The 21,129-nt window shown below is 44.1% G+C and overlaps 1 protein-coding gene across 2 annotated transcripts in view; it reads left to right on the forward strand.

Annotated features, from left to right (window-relative positions):
- Positions 1-414: 414 nt before the first annotated feature.
- GXYLT2 (glucoside xylosyltransferase 2) overlaps positions 415-21,129 on the forward strand; it is a 30,929-nt gene continuing 10,214 nt past the window's right edge. Inside the window, exons 1-5 of one of the 2 annotated variants that reach the window (XM_027829409.3) lie at positions 415-874; positions 9,267-9,453; positions 9,703-9,834; positions 18,654-18,905; positions 20,166-20,289. In XM_027829409.3, the coding sequence (XP_027685210.2) occupies positions 588-874; positions 9,267-9,453; positions 9,703-9,834; positions 18,654-18,905; positions 20,166-20,289 (982 nt within the window). In that variant the 5' untranslated portion in view covers positions 415-587. Of the gene's footprint in view, positions 875-9,263; positions 9,454-9,702; positions 9,835-18,653; positions 18,906-20,165; positions 20,290-21,129 lie in introns of both variants that reach the window. The other variant, XM_007067177.4, reaches the window with a different exon arrangement.

Below are 21,129 nucleotides of genomic sequence, written 5' to 3' on the forward strand. Positions count from 1 at the left end.
ATGGGTTTATTTCAGGATTAGCATCCCTGTTTTACGGATGGGGGGGAGGGGGGGGGACCAAGAAGCACAGAAAAGGGAAGGCCCCAGCCCCAGAACTCCCCATGCGGGCTGGCACAGAGCATTGACAAGAGCCATCCCTGGGTGACTCCCCCCGGACAAAATACCCAGTGGCACTGGGAACAGAGCCCGATCCCTGCTCCCCAGCTGCCTGCTCTGACCACTAGATCCCTCTGCCTTCCTAGAGCCCCAGCCCAGGCGCCCCCTGCCCTCACCATCAGCCCAGGCTCCCCCCTCCCAATGGAGGCAGCCTGTGGCTAGTACCGCGGAGCGGGGGGTAGCTTGGGAGAGCTGCTATTCCACACAGTACGGTAGGGGTGAGCTCCGCCCCGGTTTACCCTCTCCTCCCCCGGCCCCGGAGCAGCCAGCGCGGCGCAGCAATGCGAGCCGGGCAGGCGCCCCGCGCACGGTGCCTTGGGCTGCGCCCAGCCGGCCGCAGGGCGTCCAGTCCGGCTCCCGCTGGCCAGCGCGCGGGATGAGGAGCCCGTGCGAGGCGTTCCCCGGGGACTGAGCCTCCCTCCTGCCGCACCATGAAACTCTACTGCAAGGTGGTGGCCATCCTGCTGTGCCTGGGGATCCTGCTGCTGCTCTATCTCTTCGTGGGCAACGCGGATGAGCCGCCGCTGCAAGGGGCCAGAGAAACCCGCTTGCCGCTGCTGCCCGTTTCCCCCGGAGCGGGGGGCCGCGCCCACCCACTCTTTGCACATTTCCACCCCGTGCAGGCGGCGGCAGCAGCTCAGATTTCCAAGCGGGAGCCACGTCTCAGCAAAAACCCCGGCAAGCGGAGTCCTGCGAGAGGGAAGTTTGCAAACGTTCGGTAAATGCGGCTGCTTTTGTTTTTTTTGTTTTTTTTCCGGGGCTTGGCTGCAACAATAGAGGATTGGGGGCGGCGGGAGGGAGGGAAGTTTCCGGGGTAAGTTTGCAGGGAGGGTTGGTCCGGGATCTAGAGATCCCGATTCTGCTGCTCGGCCGGCAGCAGTTTGGATCAGAGCTTCCTTGGCTGGAAGCGGGATCCTTCCTCGACAATATCTTGGCATGGGAGCAGCAGCCCCTGTAATGCGTTTTGTGGAATGTGTGGTGCCCCGGGTCAGTTTCAGCGTTGGACTCCTAGCGGGTCGAGTCGTGGCAAAACTGCACCAGAATGCACTTTCCTGGGGAAGAACTTTCTATGTCCTTTCACTAACTTGAACCCCTCTGGTTTGAGTCGCACACTGACCTTTTCCTTTTCTTTTTAATTCCTGCTCAAATAGCCCAGTTTTTTTCACTCTTGAGTTTGGCAAATACATCACGCGCTCTCCCTCTTTAGGTTGCAAGGCCACGGATTAGTTGCACTGCACACAATAACTGGAAGCGTATAAACTGCTTCTCCTGTCTCCTAATCGACTTTTCCTTGAAACATCAGTGTCCGAGACCCCATGGAAATGTTTGGCAGTGCCATGCAGAGGTTCTGTTTTTAACCTGTAGAAAAGAATTCCCATTTCTGTACAGGTAACAGACGTGTGTGGCTCACCTTTGTGAGAAAGCAGCCTTCATAAGCAAAACCATTCTGACTGGTTTTGTGGTTCTTTTGAAGTATAAGGCTGATTTAAAAAAAAATAAAGTGTAATTTGGTAGTGATAGATTACAAATAGGTGAGAAATTTCTGTCAACCGCAATGGCTAAACTTGTGCTCATTTTGTATTGAAAATGAGTGAAAACCAAATGAAATCAGATGAAAGGTGAATAGCTATTTGTGTATGAAATTAATAACATTCTAATATATTTTATATAATAAGTTGGAATTAAACAGTTAAGAGAACAATGAATACTTCTTGTTTTACCATTGTTTTTTATATATGAGTGCCGTTAAGAAAACTTTGCTAAATGATGTTTGATTTAATGTGAGCTCGCTTTTAAAATATTTTGCAACTAGAATATTTTTTTAAAAAGTTACTGTGATTATGAATCAGAAAAATACAAATATTTGCACTGTTTTTTTTTTTCTGTGGGTAGACGACTCTTTTTCTCCTCTGCATTTTAGCTGTATTATGGTGAATGTGACTGAACTATCAAATGAACTTTGTATGTCTTTGATTCATGATTTCACAGAGATGCTCAAATAAATTGGTTAGTCTCTAAGGTGCCACAAGTACTCCTTTTCCTTTTGCTGACTGAAAGACTGTCCCGTTTTATAAGATCTTATTCTTTAAGTTATTAAAGCAGTTGGTTTCTTACAAGCATTGTATCTATATTGAGCGCAAGTGATGTTTACTGTGACTGGCAGTGGATCATGAACAGAATTCAAATTGATGTATTAAAGCTGGATTATTTACATTAGCAACTGTACCTCCTGAAGTCATTTTTCTTTGGAGCATATCTCTTAGATTATCATGGAAATCATGGACAATACTAAAAGAATGAAGAGCGAAAGTAGCAAAATCTTCTGAAGAGGGTAAACAACCCTCCCATTTCAATGAATAAGAATCGTCTTATGTTCTGAAAATTTGACATTATCTGGGTTTTGCTTGTTTATTGCATTTTCAAGTACGTTTTACAAGGTCTGCACAAGGAAACCTTGTTAATCAGGAGCACACTCCCCCCCCCCCCCAAAAAAAAAAAAGTAAAGAAGCTGCATTTAAACACTGCATTTTCTTCTGCTTTCATTAAATTTCTGTGCTCTTAGGGCGTGATCCTGCACCACTGAGGTTAATGGGAGTTAGGTCACTGATTTCACTGGGAGCAGGAGCAGATAGTTAGGGTCCAATTCTGAGACCCTTGCTGATCAGTTCCTTATTGCATTAGCCATTCCATTGTTTTTTCTGGGACTACTGCCAGAGAGTATTACTCAGTTCAAGTCAGGGTATAATTTGCAAAGCATGTAAAAGTTATGTCATGGCTAGAAAAAAAAATTCTTATTTCTCTAAATAGTTAGAAGACCAGTGACAGACCCAGGTTTAGGCTAGACCAGCAGTTCTCAAATTGTGGGTCAGGACCCCAAAGTGGGTCAGGACCTCCTTTTAATGGGGTCGCCAGGGCTGGGTTAGACTTGCTGGGGCCTGGGACCGAAGCCTGAGCCCCACTATGTAGGGCAGAAACTGAAACCTGAGGGCTTCAGCCCTGGGCAGCGGGGCTCAGGTTACAGGCCCCCTGCCTGGGGCTGAAGCTCTTGGGCTTTGACGCCCCCCACCCTGCCCCGCCCCGCCCCGCCCCGCCTGGGGTGGTGGGGCTTGGGCTTTGGCTTTGGACCTCCCCAGAGCAATGGGGCTTTGGCGGGCTCAGGCTTCGGTCATGTAATAATTTGTGTTGTCAGAAGGGGGTTGTGGTGCAATGAAGGTTTAGAACCCCTGGGCTACACCTCTCTCTCACTAGCCTGCTGAGATGATCTGCTTGGTTTCTAGGGATCTAATTCAAATCTCATTGAAGTCAACAGAAAGTCTCTAATTTCGAAGGGCTGGAATCAGGCTCTGGAGAAATAGGCCCTGATTCGGTAAGTTTGTTATGCCTCTGTCTAACTTTAGGCAGTGAGTAGTCCCATGCATTTAGCTGGGGCTTACATATGCTTACAGTTAGACGCAAGTTTATGTAACTTGATGAATCAGGGCTTTAGGCCATTTGGTCCCTGCCATACTCTACACAGGCAAAAAAAGGTGGTTTTACCTTTTTTTTTCACCTGAGTTAAACTAACTTGATTGAAACCCCAGTCCCATAATTCCTTTAACGTACCTGTAGTGAGGACATCATTTCACACCTTTAAAATCATTTGACCTGTGAGTACGTAGGCTGCAACACGACCAGACTTTCTAGGTATGCTCAAATGATCTTAAAGAATAAAACTTTGTCTACATGGGCATTGAGGGGGAATTAATTGACTTAACTCAGTTGAGTTAGCGTAGCTTGATTGGGAAAAATGCACCCTTTTTTGGCTCATGTAGACAGGGCATTACAGTGTGTCAATGATAGAAAAAAGCATGGTTTTAAAATGTAATAGCTAAGATGTTTTAAAATCTTAGTGTAGACAGAGTAAATGGTAATTTTAATGTGTTAGCTACTACCACTTGCTCCGTCTACATTAGAAGATTAAAATGTGTTAGCTATTGAGTTTTAAAAACATACCATTTTTCCTAGTATGGACAGGGTTTTAGAAGGTGAGGCCTTCACTGAGCCCATATTTTCACCTGCTGAAGTTCCAAGGACAGAACTGAACATCCTCACTTGTTCTATTTTGGTTAATTATGATTTTTGGATTATTTTTTGTAGGTGTCTCTTAAAGCTCAGCATTGTTTGCAAAGTTCTGTTGTGCTTTTAAAGTTGTTCTCTATTTCAGCAGTTGGCTAAGAGCCTGATCTTGTGAATCCTTACACTTGTGAGTAATGAGTCCCATAACTTTCAGTGGGATTACTAATCTAAATGAGGGTTAGCAGGTTCTGGCCCCAGGTATGCAAAAGGTTGTCTCACCTCTAAGGGGAAAAAAACAAACACACAAACTAGGATCTGTGGTTAGTTAAGGTGGCAAGACTTGGGAAGTGGGACTGCAAAGTCTTAAAAAGATACTTGTCAACATGTTTAGGCCTCCCAAAAGTGTTTCCTTTAAAGAAAGATGTGATCTAGTAAGATGCTCTTTCGCTATATAGTATAATACTATTCCTTTTTAAAACGAACTTTGATTGGATCTTCATCAACCCAAAACAGCAAAAGTTTTAAAAAATCCCAAAAACTTGTGAGAATTTTTAATTTTTTTTTTACTGTTTTTCCCCATTACCAAATTTGAAATTTTTTGACGATCAAAAAGTTTTGTTGAAATTGTAACATTTTTCTAATCACGTCTAATGTATAGCTGGTTGGCAAAAATGATCATATTTTTAATTCAGAAAATTTTGGGCATCTCTAGTATATATATTTTTTTAAGTGTCACTGAATGTGTTTTTATTTCATCTATCCCTATACCATAACCATTGTTTCAGTGCCGACTCACAGGAAAGAAGCTTATTTAATGAATCACCAGTCCCTGTAAGGTTTTCCTTTTTGGACCAACTCTCCAAGTATTGCCTAAATGTAACCCTGTTTATATTGTGAGATATGATGAGATCATAACATGAGGCTTTTTTAAAGTATTAAATCGCATCCTATAGGGATGCTGCATGGAATTTCCTTCCTCTAAGAAAATTTGCAGGCTTGAATAGATTAGCAGGTTGTGTAAGGAGGCAAGGATGTGTTGTCTTGTATGGATCTGGATTGGTTCTGGACAGGTGATGGTCTGATTATGGTAAAGCTTCTGGCTGTGCCAAATGAGAAAATTAGATTTAATCTAAACCCATGGAGAGGAAAGTGTACTGTTGTTCTTGGGATCTCAGTTTCTTGCCACTATCTCTGTTCCACCCAAGGAAACCATGAATACAAACCGTGTTAAAGCCAACAGTTAAGCAACTGCGTAGAGGTTGGTGATGCTGTATCCTTGAGGGGCCTAATGCTGACAGCATTATTATACCCTATTGTGTGCTAACAGAGCTGGCTTAAATTTTTCTATGACAGATGCTAAATGTTTATGATATGCTTTGCAAGTGCTTGTCAGGGCTTTATGTAGTGCTTAATGTTAAAGCTATCTGTACTTGGACTAGTATGTAATGAGGCTGCTGATGGCATATTAGAATCTGTCTTACATGGATACTGTAGGGAAGTCTCTGGTTTGAATTAATCCTATCTGTCTGTTTCTTTTCTCCTGTCTTTCCTCTTGCTCCTTGCTCTGCCTAAATACACCTGCCCAAACTAGGTTTATTTATTGGGCTTAGTAAAAGGAGCTCAAGATAGCAGAAAGCTCCCATTTTATGTAATCACTTTGGTTGACTGTTTTAAAAGCCATTAAATGTCATCTACGTTAGACTAATATTTTAAATAAAATATTCCAATCATTTAAGAATGGAAAGAAAATTATAAAATCCACGTGTGTAACAATCATTTAAAAACAATGAACTACTTCAGTGACCAATCAATCAGATTATAAATGAATGAACACAAATATGCAAACAGAGTAAAGGTTTGCTAATAATAATCTAGTGCTTTGTAGCATCAGAGTGTTTTGCAAATGCTAATTAATCTCCTTGAGACTCCTGTGGTAGCTATTATAATCCCCATTTTACAGATGAGGAAACAAAGTCATCAAGACTTGATGAAAGCCTCATAGGGACAGTATCAAAGATGGAATTCTTGGTTCCCCATTCATTTCAGATCATAACTATTAGTTATGCCTCTCCATAATGAAAATATTATAATATCTTAAACTGGTGACTTCATCAGATCAGTATTTGTTTCTTTTGCTTTACCAATTGCTTATGTCTCACTTAAACAAATCCTAGAGCCTTTATGAAGGTTACCACAGCATTTAACAAATATGCGTTTTTTTGTTAAAGCATTTTTTTTTTTTCAGGCGTTTAATTTGCATCAATCATCTTATTGACTGATGTAGCAGTTTCCAGCCAGACAAAGTGTTGGAAAACTGTCTGCTTCCAAATGTAGTTGTGCCAATTAATGGTTAAATACTAACCAATTAGAGAAGGCTTTATATAATAGCTGGATTCACTGAGTATGGTCCCTGTACAAGACTGCGGCCCAGATTCAAAGTAGACCCCTCTTGGCCCAAAATAACAACTCTGTTAAGTGAGCTAACTGTATCTTTCCTCCTCCTTTTTGGAAGCTCAGTGTGTAACACTATCTAAGTGTGTTGGGTCCATCACTAGTGGCTTTTCTACAGAGAGGATAAGATCCTACTGCTGCTACCAGCTAATGAATTTTCTTCTTTAGCTTAAGTGGTAGAGACCTGTGCGCTTTGTGCTGAATGTTCTGTGCCAGATCCTTAGCTGAGGTAAATGGCTGTACCTGCATTGAAGTTAATGAAGCTGCATCAGTTTACCCACGTTGAGGATCTGGCTCTGTATCTCTCTTCACAGCCCATGGTGACATGTAAGAGCTGATCCGGTCTACCACTTGCTAACCTTATACTCAAGCAACAGTAACCATTTAGTGTGATCCCCTATCTAGACAAGGGGCTTGTGGTATGCACACATGCTGTATGTAACTTCTGCCCAGACTGAAACTGAGGGTATGTCTATATTACAAGCGCCGCAGTAGCTAAGCTCTGGTGCTGTACTGTAGACATTTTCTCCAGTGACAGAAGAGTTTTTTCCATAACTCTAGTAAATCCACCCACTGGAGAGGTGATAGCTAGGCTAATGGAATAATTCTCCCATCGACCAAGTTGCATTGACAGCAGAGGTTAAGTCGACTTAACTACATCACACAGGGTATGAAATTTTTCACTGTGCTGAGCGATGTAGCGACGTTTTAAGCGTAGACCAGGCCTGAAGACAGCAGCTGTACTAGGTGGACCAAAAGGGAACCTCCTTTGGGCTGAACCCATTGAGTCTGTGTTCAGCATGCCTTGGCTGGAAGATCCTTTTTACGTAGCTTGGGAGGTTGCCCTTTGAGTTCACTCTCTGCATATGTGGCCGAGAATTGATAGTGGTTAAAAATGCGCACAAGAGCACTTTGGGCTTTGGCACAGGCACCTGAAATGTCCTAATATGAGGTTAGAGCTTTGTCCTGCTCCCATTGAAGTCTGTGGCCATAAGCTATATCAAAGTAATTCACATTTATATTCTACATATGGCTTGATTTAGAGACTCAATTAAGCGGAAACATTAAAGAGATGGTTAGAAGGAGGGAGCGGGAAACAGGATCTGTATGAGGAGCCAATTATTCATTTTAATAATTCAGTGGTTTTTACACTGATAGTCTGGAAAGTAAATACCACTTCACATAAACGTAGTGTTTCATTATTTATACACTGTTGAAATTGAGGTTTAATTATGACTAAAGACGAAGACTTTTCAACCATTAGTGAAACATGTTGCTTTGTGCGGTCTGTAAAGTACTGGGGGCTTAAAGCATAAGCAGATTATTCTGCAGTACAGGACAACAGCTATCATGCTGAGGTCATTATGAACATTATGTTAGTTTCTGGTAAGAGACATCCCGATTTTTATTAATTAATTGCCATTTTCTCTTTGTAATTTCTTTAGGCCTTTAGTTTTGTTGGTAATATTAGCTGTACTAATTGATTGTGTGCATGTCAGTTTGTGTATATTGAGCTGGGACCGGGCTAAGATTTATTTCCTCACTTCAGCGATATGTCACCTTTATCCTTTTGAACAACCCAGTGATAACTGTGATGCTTGTGATTTACTTATTTTTTCTATGCATCTGGATAGCAGCATGTTAATGTGGTTCAGATCGGCATGCAAATAGGACGAACCAAGAGGAAATCATTCTAGAAATGACTTTTTCTATACCAATAACTGAAAATACAAAGGCCAAAGTTTTCAAAAGTGACTACTGATTCTGCGTTCCCAATTTGAGATGCCTTAAAAGCCCTATATGAGAGTTAGGTATCATTATTTGTTATAAAGGGGCCTGATTTTCAGAAAGTGCTGGGCACTCAATCTGTAAATATCAGGCCCCTTGAAACTGTCTCAGGTTTAGCACGCAGAAAATTGAAGCACCTGAAATCACTAGTCACTTTTTTAAATGGATGCAATGGGCCGACCCCTTTTCTCAGTGGAGTTCGTGACCCAAGATACAATGGGAATAGGATGAGGCACAGTAGGATGAGTATAAAGGGCCTCTGAAAATGCCTTTTACACGTCAGTTTTGGATATGTATGTTCGCCTTTTATATACTGGTCAAGCATTCTAAAACTTAAAAAAAAAATTCAGATGGGAGACGTGCTCTACTCAAACGGACATAATGGGCTTGATGCAGAAGGTCAGACTAGATGATGATAATGGTCCCTTTTGGCTTTAAAATCACTGAATCTAGAGTAAAAACCTCACTCGCTCTTCAAAAGCCAAACAATGACTTTCTGTGCTGTTAATTCAGTGTAACTTGCGTGGTACAGATGTATGCGGACAGGAAGAACTATCAAACCTGTTCTAGTTAAAGATACAGAAAATAACTAGCATATTTCTTCATGTTCTCATGATCACATTCTTGATTGGACCCAGTGACTCACGTTCTACATCCTGTTAACAAGCTCCACTCTGACGAATTCACCTTTTTTTTTTCTTTTTTTTTTTAAATAGATATAATGCTCTTTTAATGTAGATGCCCAAAAAAACTCCCACCCCCACCCCCCACTCACTTCAATTGCATGTTTTTTATTTATATTTATTTTTCAGAAGACCTGGGGAACAGAAACACTTGAAAGAACTTCCATCTCTGCAATGGATGCACCTGGCAGTTGTAGCGTGTGGCGACCGGCTGGAAGAGACTCTTATCATGCTGAAATCGGCAGTTCTGTTTAGCTACAGGAAGCTTAAGTTTCACATCTTTGCTGAGGATTCCCTGAAGCCTGAATTTGAGAAGAAGGTGAATCTGCTTCTTTCTCATTTTCAAAAACCATGCAATGGTTGTAGCCTGCAAATGTCTGATAACAAATACAAGGATGTCAACAAGTTAATTAGTGGATAGGATCTTTTAAAAAAAAAAAAATGTGAGGGCTTGTTACTAACCATGATCTGTACAGGCTTTTCTTTTTTAAATTGTTTGATTATTTAATAGTATTGCAGAAACCTGTCTCTGTATTTGAATTTTAATCCTGTCCCCCATGTTTTTCAGTTAAGGGAATGGCCTTCCTCTTACACCAAGAAGTTTGAATACAGTGTCTACCCAATTGCTTTTTCAGTAGGAAATGCTCAGGAATGGAAAAAATTATTCAAACCTTGTGCTGCCCAGCGCCTCTTTCTTCCGGTAAGGCACCTGGATTTCTGAATATGCAGCTTCAGGAAAAGGTCTGTTTTAAAGTAAGGAAGCTTTGCCAATGTGAGATTGAAAACATTTTTCCAGCTGAAATTTCCTTTCTAGAACATCTTTATCTGTTTCTTTATCCACTTAAAACACAATCTTACCATTCCTCCCCCTGGCAAAGAATGCATGCTTCTTGTTTGATGCCAACTCCTTTTGCCTGTTGGGGGTCAGTGTCAGTGTTGTTTGGATGTAGGTGCTGTGTGCTTTCTAAACGTCACATTCCTTTAAAGATGCAGTCCTTGGTCCCCTTTCTCTCATTCCCTATGTGCCCCATTAGAATGGAGGGTTTTTTTAGGACTTTTCTTCCCCTGCCCCCACTTATACATCCAGGAAGCATTTTCTCAGGGTTGTCCCTAGAGAATGCAATTCCACGGTTCAGAAAAATGTGATCCCATGTGAGACTCTCAAAATCGTGGCGTGTAAAAAGCCCATATGTTAGCTCCTCCAGCCTCTGCGCACGTTGTATTGACACCCTCTCCCTTAACTTGTACTGCCAACGATTCTGTTTGTTAAGTAACATTTAGGGGGGGAGGCTTTCAAAGGCATAAAGACCAGTTGGGTGCCCAATTCCCATGGAAAATCAACTGCAGACACGAGGGAATGTTGGGGCTAGAGGCAGACAGCTGAGAGTCCCTGTGAAGTGTGTACACCAGCCATGGTAATAGCTGTAGCACTGCATTCACACTCCGCACATGGCACGTGTTCGGAGCCTGTATTCTTATAGACACAGCCGTGACTGTGTAGGAGTCTCGTAGCTAAACACCAGGAAAACGGACCCCTAAGTGTGTTCATGGAACAGCATTTTCATTACCCAGTTTAAGAAGAGCCATGCTGTGAATGTGCCTGATCCTTCATGCCTTGTACCTCTGTAGTCATTTATGCCACCTGGGTTGAGCCTTTTGGGGCAGAAAGACTGCTCTGTTGTTATTGACTGCTGATCTCCATCCATCCTTCTGGTGGTGGACAAAGGTTAGGTGTCCACGTTGATGCTTTTCGGTCTATCAGCAGCTTTCTGCCTCAAGGTGATGGTGGAACTTGCACACCCTCCCAAGGACAGGTGGAGTTGGTTCTTGAGTGGCGTTGTTCTCTGAGAGGATGCAGAAGGGAATATTGGACAAGTGCTTGTCAGCTCCGAGGGCTGACTTGTGTAAGGTGCCCTGAGGTTCTGTCCTGTCATTCCTCAGGTTTAAGGTGCTTGTGAGGAGATAGCGACATGATTGAGTGCTCTGCAGCCCAAGTTCGGTCTGTTTTCTCAGACCAAATCAGTTGGTTTTTTCCTAGTTTCTGACTGAGACTGGGGCATGGATGAGAGCTAGGTGGCTGAGGACCGTTGGGACTGAAACTAAGGTGATGGTGAGCTGAGAAAAACAAGTGGTGGAAAAGGCTGAGGGGGTAAGTGACCCTTTGGTTGAGGGGAGTACACCTACCTTTTGTTACTCAGGTTCATAGTCTGGAGTCTTACTGGATCCTGAGCTGTTTCTGGATGACCAGAGCTTTAGTTAAAGCTTTATTCATCTGTGCTTACCCACAGGGTTCCAGCCCTTGCTCATGAATACCCATAACGACGTCCACATTCATAACTTTGTCCCCTCAGGCTGAATCACTGCAGCGCATGCTATGTTTGTCCAGACCTAAAACTGGCTGAGACAATTCAGCTAGTGCAGAAGGCAAATGTTTCACTGAAGAATGTTACACATGATGCGGAGGTTGCATTGGCTCCCAGTTTGTTTCATCGTGGAGTCCAAGGTGTTTGCTTTACACCTAGAAAGCTCTTCATGGTTTGGCTCTTGACTATCTCAGTGACCAGCTCTCTCATCCTGTATAACCTCTACAGTTGAAATAAGGGACCATTTATACAAGCTGAGGATCTGGCCCATGATATCTCAGAGCTTTCAAGCTATCAGACCTTATGTTTGAATCATGGAAGAGCATTCGAAGTTGAAGGCCCTCACCTTGAGAATTCCCCTCTGGAGTCCAACAGAGACTAACTTAGTTGGTCCTCAGGATGTGCTTCAAGACCCGTCTATTCACTCAGGCTTCTTCTGAGAGGGTGTCCTGAGCTGGGTGGGAGTGGTGTTCTTTTAATGCCCTTTCTACATTCCGTCTGTTTAAACCATTAAGTTGAGACATGTTTTAAATAAATTAGCCTACTGATGTTGACAGGCAAGTGCGCAAATAAATAAACCCTTCCCCCTTTCTTCAAATGACTCCATGTCCTATGGATCTCTGAGTGGAACTGCATAAAACGTTAACACCTTTTTTTGGGGGAGTCCCAAGGGAACAGCAGCTTAGAGCACAGCCTATGTACCCCCTAAGATACACACATTATCTTGGTTCAGCTAATGCATGTGCTAATCTCAGGTCAGAATTCGAGCCTCTGGTTTACTCTCCTTTGAACTTCCCTGCCAATTAAATATCTTTCCTTTATGGAACGCCAACAGACCTGTGAAACTGGAAAGAAATGTACAAGCGTGTACTGAAGGGGCCTTGTACAAGGAAGTTTCAATGTGAATTTCATAGCTAATAATGCTAAGGCCATGTGTTGTCCCTGTAACCCCAGATAATGAAGTGTTTCATTTTGAGTGGCAGACTAATGCTGGCATTCCTGATTTTTGTAGAAGCTACCAGAGACTAAAATATTATTAAAATGTTAAGGAAGATCCACAGTAGATGCCAAGAGGGGGAAGTCACAGCGTCGGATTATAAACCTGTCATATCAGGCATAGGGTAGATGGACTGAACCTAAGGGTAATATGAAATCAAGTTTACATTGATGTTCTGGCTGCAGTCTATCTCTGTAAAACCAAATCAAGGGAGCTGCAGATCAGCTCTTAAAATGATTACAAATAACTGGCTTTTAAAACAAAATTATGTTGAGATATTAAGGGTACATTCATGTTACCAACCTGTTCAGGGTGGGTGGGTAGCAGGGTTAACCGTTCCATGGGAAGAATAATATTTCTATGAAGTTCCATCTGAGTATCTGCAATGTCTGTGCAAGCATCAGTAGTCAGGTGGTGGCACCTTCACCCCCGCTAGATACCATCTTACGCCACTGGTAGTCCCCTTGACTTCAGTGCACTCAGATGTGATGGTGATGGCCGGCAATATAAAACCCTGAGATGGGTGCTGTGCAGTTTGAGGAAAGCTGGCAAAATCTGGCCCTTTTTCATTGCCCCGGTGGCCCTGTGAGTGAGCTAAATGCTGTCCACATTTCACAGATGTGGAGACGGAGCAGTTCCCTTAACATTTTTCTCTTCCTCAGAGTCATGCAGGAAGCCTATGGCAAAGCCTTCTGCCTGCTAGTCCTGTGCCTGAACCACAAGCCCATTCTGCCTCCCCAAAGGAAAATTGCTGCCTTCCTGTCCAGTGATGCTCTCAGCCTGGTCACTGGGTTGTTGGCTGCATTGCTTTTGAATACCTGCCCTGGTCATTTCACTGGGAACAATCGGCAGTGGCTTGGGAAGGGGTGAGCTCCTTAGGGCAGGGACCATCGCTTGTTTTGTGTTTGTACAGCGCCTAACACAGTGGGCACCTTGTCCATGAAAAAGGCTCCAAACAAATAATAAATAACAAGCATCTACTTTTCCAGTGAGCAAGAAGCTGCGGAGATGGAGCCCTGCTTGCGGGAGCGATTTACAGACATCTGGGTGAAAACACGCTGTTTGTCTTGGACGCACAGATGCTATATCCCATCTAGAGAGCTGGGGTGGCCCTTTCACACTGCTGCGTGGAATTACAAAAATACTATAAATATGCAGAAGGCTTAAGGAAGGTTTCAGTCTTAATAATAACTAACATGTATGCAGAATCTTCCATCCCAGATTCTCCAAGCACTTCACACATAGAAGCCTGTGAGGGAGATTAGTGTCATCTGCACTTTACAGTGCAGATGAGTCTGCACACATGAGATGAGACTGCACTATGTGAGTCTGTTGAAATGACTTGCCAAGGGCCACATAGTGGATCAGTGGCAGAACTGGGAATAGACCCCAGGACATTGTCCTGACTGGAGTTTTTGGCTCTCTCGTAACTGGAGGTAGCTCGGTTTAATTTGGAAATCCGTTAACTAAAATGTTTGTGGGTGCTAACGTAGACATTCCCCAAACCTGTGATCCTGGTCACGGGTCAGCCCTAGGATCTGGACAAAGCGCAGGAGTATGGACCCGCTGGCCAGTTGGAATCTATCGGCAGCACTGTGTCTCTCGGTACCACTGTAAGCTTACCTGCCAGCATGTTATTACTTGCCAGCCTTGCTAACATAGGGAGAATCCACAGAGACAGAAGTTGTGGAATCAAATTACAGATAATTGAGTATTTAACTGAAGTGTCAAGCTAAATATAGCAAGTTCTGAAGAGAACTCTCAAAAGATTTATTAGCAAAAACGCTACACAGCTGTGAAAAACATGGAGATTATGCTCTTCTAAACTGTAAATGGATTGGAGGGGGAAGGAAGGGGACAAGGAAAAGCAGGACTCTCATATTCCCAGTTGGTCATGTTGAAAAGTCACATAACTAGGAGGAATTCTATCACATCCTGACTCAAAAATCTTGTCTGGAGACTTGTTTGTTAGTATCGAGTACATCTGCTATTGCCAAAGTGAGACATTAAAACTGGGCTTTTCAAAAGCAACTGAGTCAGGGCATCCAACTCCCTTTGGCTTTCAGTGAGAAGGGAGTGCCTGTCTCCCTTAGCTGATTATGAAAATCTCACTCTAGCAGAGCTCGAAGATTATTGTAAATACTACATTTGACTTGATTGTGGGAAGCACCAGAGTTTAAAACAAATTCCCTCCCTGGTTTAACCCCATTGACTGCAGTGAAGTTACATGAGGGACTCATTTGGCCACGTTATTCTAGAAGTTGCATATGACTTAGCCTTGGGCACAGCAGTTTACCTCCAGGAAGAGATGTGGTCTAATCACACTGACCTCTGCAGCTTAAAGATGATTTTTTACACTTCCTATGTGAACAAGGAAAGTGCTAAAGGCTTCGAAGAAATTGCAGCACTCCCCTTCCAGCCTGCAAGGAAGGTTTTGAAGGAGGATAATGAGTTCATTTTGCAGATCCTTAAAACTCTCCTTTTCCATGACGCGTACAAAAACTTGATTGTGGTTGGGCTGCTGGTGTGATGAGACTACTGCCTATCATGTTGACCAGTATTGTCTCATTGTTTCCTTGTACGCCCCTGTCTGTTTGTGTCCATCTGTTAGCTCTTGTCTTATACTTAAGCCTAGTCTACACTTAAAATTTAGGCCGACAGTTTCATCAGTCAGGGGTATGAAAAATCCAACCACCTGAGTGCCATAGCTATGCTGACATAACTTCCAAAATAGACGCAGGTAGGTCGACAGAAGAATGCCTCCATTGACATAGTTACTATTGCTCGGCGGGCGAGGGGGGGGTGCTGTTCATACATCCATGGAAAAACACCTTCCATTGTTGTAGGTTGCATCTTCACTACTGGGTTATGCCAGCATGACTGCGGTGCCATATCTATGCCACTATACTCGTCGTACTGCAGACAAGTCTCAGCTTGTAAGTTCTTCAAGGCAAGGACTGCCTTTTTGTTCTGTGTTTGTGCCGCACCTAACACAGTGGGGTTCTGGGTCTTGACCAGGGTTTCTAAGTGCTATAGTAATTCTAATAATAAATAATAACTGACTCTACAGTGTGTTGAACATCCTGGGGCAGCTGACAAGGAAGCGTGTTTCAGCTTATCATCTTTTAGCTTCCTCCAGAGCTAGCAAGAGAAACTCGGGGCCCAGTTCTCTGAGTTTCACTGCCCCAGGAGTCCTGACTCCTAGTCTAACTCAAGCCTCTGCCTCTTTAATCTATAGTATTGGACTAATAATATTATATAGTTTTATTGCTATCTTCCTGTCACAGGTTGTGTTGTCTAGTAACAACAGGTGCCCGTTCAGAGGGAAGAACTGTTCTGTGCCACTTAGATATTGTGTGTGCCATTATCTACAGTAAGTTAGAGCCGAATGTATTATTCAATAACCAAGCGAGTAATTGTCTGCACGGAGCCCTCATCAGAGACATTATTTTCCACTTTAAAAAATGCAGGCACCGCTTTGGCTTGTCAGGCTGGCCAGGGAGAATGTGCCTTTGTGATGTCAGAAATGGGGTGGAGCTGTCATTAAACTAGGCTAAATGTTGAGCCAAATGCTGAAGCCTTGAGCCAGGAGGAAATCGCATTGAGGTTGGCATTCAAGGATTCGGTCCAGTGTTAACAGGAGCCTATTGAGCATGCTCAGAAGTGTTTTTTCTGTCACTTATCACTTCAATATTAATAACCCAGTTTATCCCATACATGGTTGCAAGGCGAGGGGACGGGGTACACTTCGACGAGCACCGTTTACAAGTTCAACTGGTTTTTGAGTTACCTGAGTAAGGAGGGAAATGTGGATGCTTTGTCTTTGCAATTGGACTAGGGATTGTTTGTTTCCTTCCCCAACCTGACCACAATCAATGGCTGAACAGAAGTGCCAAACAAACAAAACTTTTGGGTGAGACCCAGGCTAGTAAATGTCAGCCCTTCAGCTTTTTGGACCGTTTTAGCAAATAAAAATGGGGAGGCATGGGAAGGTTATAATTGCAACTGATTTTCAGCTTTAACTAATAGCGTTTGCTGTTTAGCAAACAGTATAATGAATATCTGCATGTCTCTGTGAAGGTCAAGGGAATTTTCACACCTTTAAAGTTCTGTATTATCTCCCTGCTAAAATTATCAATGAATGTGTAAGTTACTGGATTTCCACCAGGGGGCATACTGCAAGTAAGAATAAACTAGGTACGATGGGCCTGATTCTACTCTCTCATACAGCAGTTTTACACTGGTGTAACTGAATTAACTGCAGTAATGCCTGACTTAGACTGTGGTAACTGAGATGAGACTATGGCCCACAACCTCCTTTTTAAGACTTCTTTTATTTGGCTGGTGGCATAGTTTCCTAAAAAGCAAGGAATTAAAAACACTTCAGTGCAGGTGATCCACAGTTAATGTTTTTAAATTAAACTGCATGGAAACATATGGCTTTAATTCATGTCAATAAGTGAATGTAATTTACTCAGTGAGGGGGCAGAGAGCTGTAACAGGAAAAGTAGCCATGGCCGGGAGCAAGGAAACACAAGATCAAAAGGAGATGGGAAACTGTTCTGTTATCAACTATCTTACGTTTTCTTTTCTGCTGCATTAGAACATGGTGCCCTCCATGATTCATTGGGGAGGGGGAGGTCCATGCTAGCCAATCTGGGATCTAGGTTTGGCTGTCTGGCTAGACCAGAGTTGGGCAAACTACGGCCCGTGGGACCCTCCTGCCCAGCCCCTGAGCTCCTGGCTGGGGAGGCTGTCCCCCGGCCCCTCCCTCGCAGCCTCACCTTGCTGCTGGCGCCATGCTCTGGGCGGCGGGGCTGTGAGCTCCTGGGGCCACACAGCTGCAGAGCCCGGCCTGACCCGGTGCTCTGTGCTGCGTGGTGGCGGCGTGGCCCGGCTCCAGACAGGCGGCGCGGCTGGAGCGCCGCCAGCCACCGGTGCTCCAGGCAGCACGGTAAGGGGGCACGGAGCGGGGGGGTTGGAAAGCGGGCAGGGGAGTTCGGGGTGGTGGTCAAAGGGCAGGGGTGTGGATAGGGGTCGGGGCGGGAACAGGGGGTTGAATTGGGGCCGGGGTCCGGGGCGGGGGGGCAGTTAGGAAGGAGGGGGGGTTGGATGGGGCAGTCAGGGGCGGGGGCAGTCAGGGGGCCGTCAGGGGGCAGGGAGAAGGGGTGGTTGGATGGGGCTGTCAGGAATGAGAGGAGGGGTTGGATGGGGCAGTTGGGGTGGGGGCCTGGGAGTGGTCAGGGGTCGGGGGTGTGTGAATGGGGCAGGGGTCCCGGAACGGGCGGGGGGGCGTCAGGGAACAGGGGAGGTTGGATGGGGCAGTTGGGGCGGGGGCCTGGGAGCAGTCAGGGGTCGGGGGTGTGTGAATGGGGCAGGGGTCCCGGGGGGTGGGGGGGGCATCAGGGAACAGGGGGGGTTGGATGGGGCAGGGGTCCCGGGGGTGGGGGGGTGCTAGGAGGTGGGGGCCAGGCCATTACCCCCTCCCCTAACTGGCCCTCCATACAATTTCCAAAACCCAATGCGGCCCTCAGGCCAAAAAGTTTGCCCTCCCTTGGGCTAGACCATGGAAGGGTCTCATGCCAAGAGACCCTGGTGCATATTGTGGCTATATATATATATATATATATATATAATTGTGTGTGTGTGTGTGTGTATATATATATAGTTATAAAAAAAACCCAACATTTTACAATTACTTTCCAAAACATTTGCCATATCAATGCCTAAATTACATACCCACATTCTGCAGTAATCGTACAACTTCCTAGTCTTTGGAAAAACTAGCAACACTATACTAGTACAGAAGGTAGGTGTTTTGTGAGTAAAATCCATATGAAATAAAACTTGTGAGTTAGATCTCAGGTTGTTATGACACTAAGCTGATTATTGTTTTGTGTAAAGAATAGCCCTTGATTTTTGCACTTTGCTCTAGCTATTTTGCAATGCTGGTTGCTTTTTTTTTTTCTTTCTTTTTTACATCTACCTACTGTTTGTGACTCCCACAACAGTTGGTGATGTCAGTTGATAACTCTGTCATTTGCATGAATGCATAATATAAAATACAAGTAATTCCTGAGCAGTAATCAATTTCCTTTTTCTGTCTGTCTGGTCTCCTTTTCCATCTTCCCTCATTTCCCCACCCCGCAACCTCCAAAGGTGATTTTAAAGGATGTGGATTCTCTTCTCTACGTGGACACTGACGTTCTCTTCCTGAGGCCCATTGACGACATTTGGAGCTTTCTGAAAGAGTTCAACTCCACACAGTTGGCTGCTATGGCCCCAGAGCACGAAATACCAAAGATTGGTTGGTATAGTCGATTTGCTCGCCACCCTTACTATGGAACAACTGGAGTCAATTCCGGAGTCATGCTGATGAATTTAACCCGGATAAGAAACACACCGTTCAAGGTGAAAAACTGCTGTAGAAATTTACTTTCTTTTTTTAAAGTAAACTTTTAGGGATACATGTGCTTGCATAAAACAACTTGTACCATATAGAATTGAAAAAGGATGCTGGACAAACTCAGAACCAAGCTTTTAGAAAAACTAGTAGAAAGATTTCCTGATATTTTAAAAAAACAAAAACAAAAGCAAAAAAACCAGTGAGTGATTATATTTAATAAATAAACATTTCCCCAAAAGCCAGAGTTTTAAAACCCTAAAAATGCAACAGCCTAAAAGCAAAAGGAAAGCTGATGTCGTTTGTTGCCCTGCTCTCCCATCTGAGATGCATGGAAAAAGAAACCCAAGGATCAGTAGTGCTGAGTATTCTGGACTTTAAAAAATACCTCTCACTGGTAATATACAAGGTGGTGTGAATAACACAGGGAATAATCTGTTTTATTTACATCGAATGAGGCTTGCTCTTGAGCTCCCTGACACCCCTGCAAATCACGAGTGGATGTCAATGGAGATACTGGTGGAAATGAAGAGAGTGATTTTCAAATTGGCTTTGCCCTTTTCATGTCAAAGGGCCTTGGTTGTGGAACCTTTTATTTACCTTGGTGAGCACTTGTTCCCATAACTACTCTTGTGAGTAAGTGCCCAGCAATGTGAGGAAATGTTCCACGAACTTGCCTAAAGGATCTGGTCCTGATACCCTTACCCAGGCTAGATTGAGCCTTTCAGGTCAGCCCTGAGTAAGGATCAGTGCATAGCTATGTCACCTTTGGGGCAGCCCCAGGAAGGAATTGTGCCTCCAAAGTTATGATCCCTCCTCTTCCCTGAAGTAAAAGTTACCATAGCCCTTGGGAAGGTGCAGCATACATCCCCCAACTTGCACCTGGTCCCTACTTTGGCCAGTGAGTAGGAAGGCTGGAGCTAACGCTGTACCCACTCCTGCTCTTCTTCACCAGCTCCCCGGCCAATTGCTCTCAATGGCAAGTATCTGGAGAGCAGGGGCTGCACACCACGCCAGTCTGAGACCCAAGTGGTCCTGCGTCCCTGTTCAGCTGAGTAAGACAAGAGCACAGCCCACCCTTCAGTGAGTCCTGCCACTCCACTCCTAGCCAGGCCTAACACTTCCCACAGTGCTCCTCCTCTCCTCTGGGTACAGGAGGGTTTGGGAGAGTTCTGCATATGTGGGCATGGGCATTAAGCCATGACTTTATTACCCGGTTGTTTCGTAAAACATTAACCCGCTTCCTCTGATTACTTTCTGCCTTGTAGAACAGCATGATACCAACAGGCTTGATGTGGGAGGAAATGTTGTACCCATTATACCAAAAGTACAAAAATTACATTACATGGGGAGACCAGGACTTGCTAAATATTATTTTTTACTTTAACCCAGGTATGTAATGATTCCTATTAGTCTCATGCTTGTCTGTAACAAGAGAATGGCTAGACTTTGTATAATCCAAAAATGGGATTGTTATGATTGAAAAATATACATGAGATTGAATTCTGGCCTGAAATGAATAACCTGAGGTCCCTAGACTGCAATGGGATTTATACCCACTGGGACTACTATGGGCATAAGTGTTGTTGGGACTGGGGCCTACTTCCAGTGCAGATGCCCAGCTATATTCTCTAAACTGGAAAGTTTAGAAGAGTTTTCTAGGCATGGTACTAACTGCAGGCTGAATCCTGGGCTGAAGTTAGTCAGGCATGTACTTACTTGCTTTGCTGCATTAGAGCCCAGCTAAGCGACATGTTTGTCTTCATATGCACGGATATTTGTCTGAACCTGAAATTACTCATCTTTGTCCAAATCCATATCTATTTTCTGACATTTGGCTCAACCCCAATATTTATTAAAGGGGTGACAATGTCAAAGCCAACAGATGCAACACTGACTCTGAAAAAAATATTTTAAAACTCCCCCCCCCCCCCTCCCCCTTGAAAAATCTCTTCCCTTCCTAAACCTGTGCTATAAAGCCAGACCTTCCAATGAGACAACGTTCCAGCTCTTCAGCTGAGTTACCCATCCCGGTGACCTCAGGATGTTTGGATCGTTTGCACTCCCAGCTGTGTTGTGTTTTCTGCTCTCCCTTTTTCCTGCCTGCTCTGGGCCCGTGAACAGGAAGGATATGAAAATCCTACAATAACTTTTGTTGTCAGAGAGCATGTTAGATACCCCACCTGCCCGAGAGAGTGGATAAGAGCAAGCAGAGGGGCAGTGTGACCTACA

This window comes from Chelonia mydas, chromosome 7 (assembly GCF_015237465.2).
Source record: "Chelonia mydas isolate rCheMyd1 chromosome 7, rCheMyd1.pri.v2, whole genome shotgun sequence".
Taxonomy (NCBI): domain Eukaryota; kingdom Metazoa; phylum Chordata; order Testudines; family Cheloniidae; genus Chelonia; species Chelonia mydas.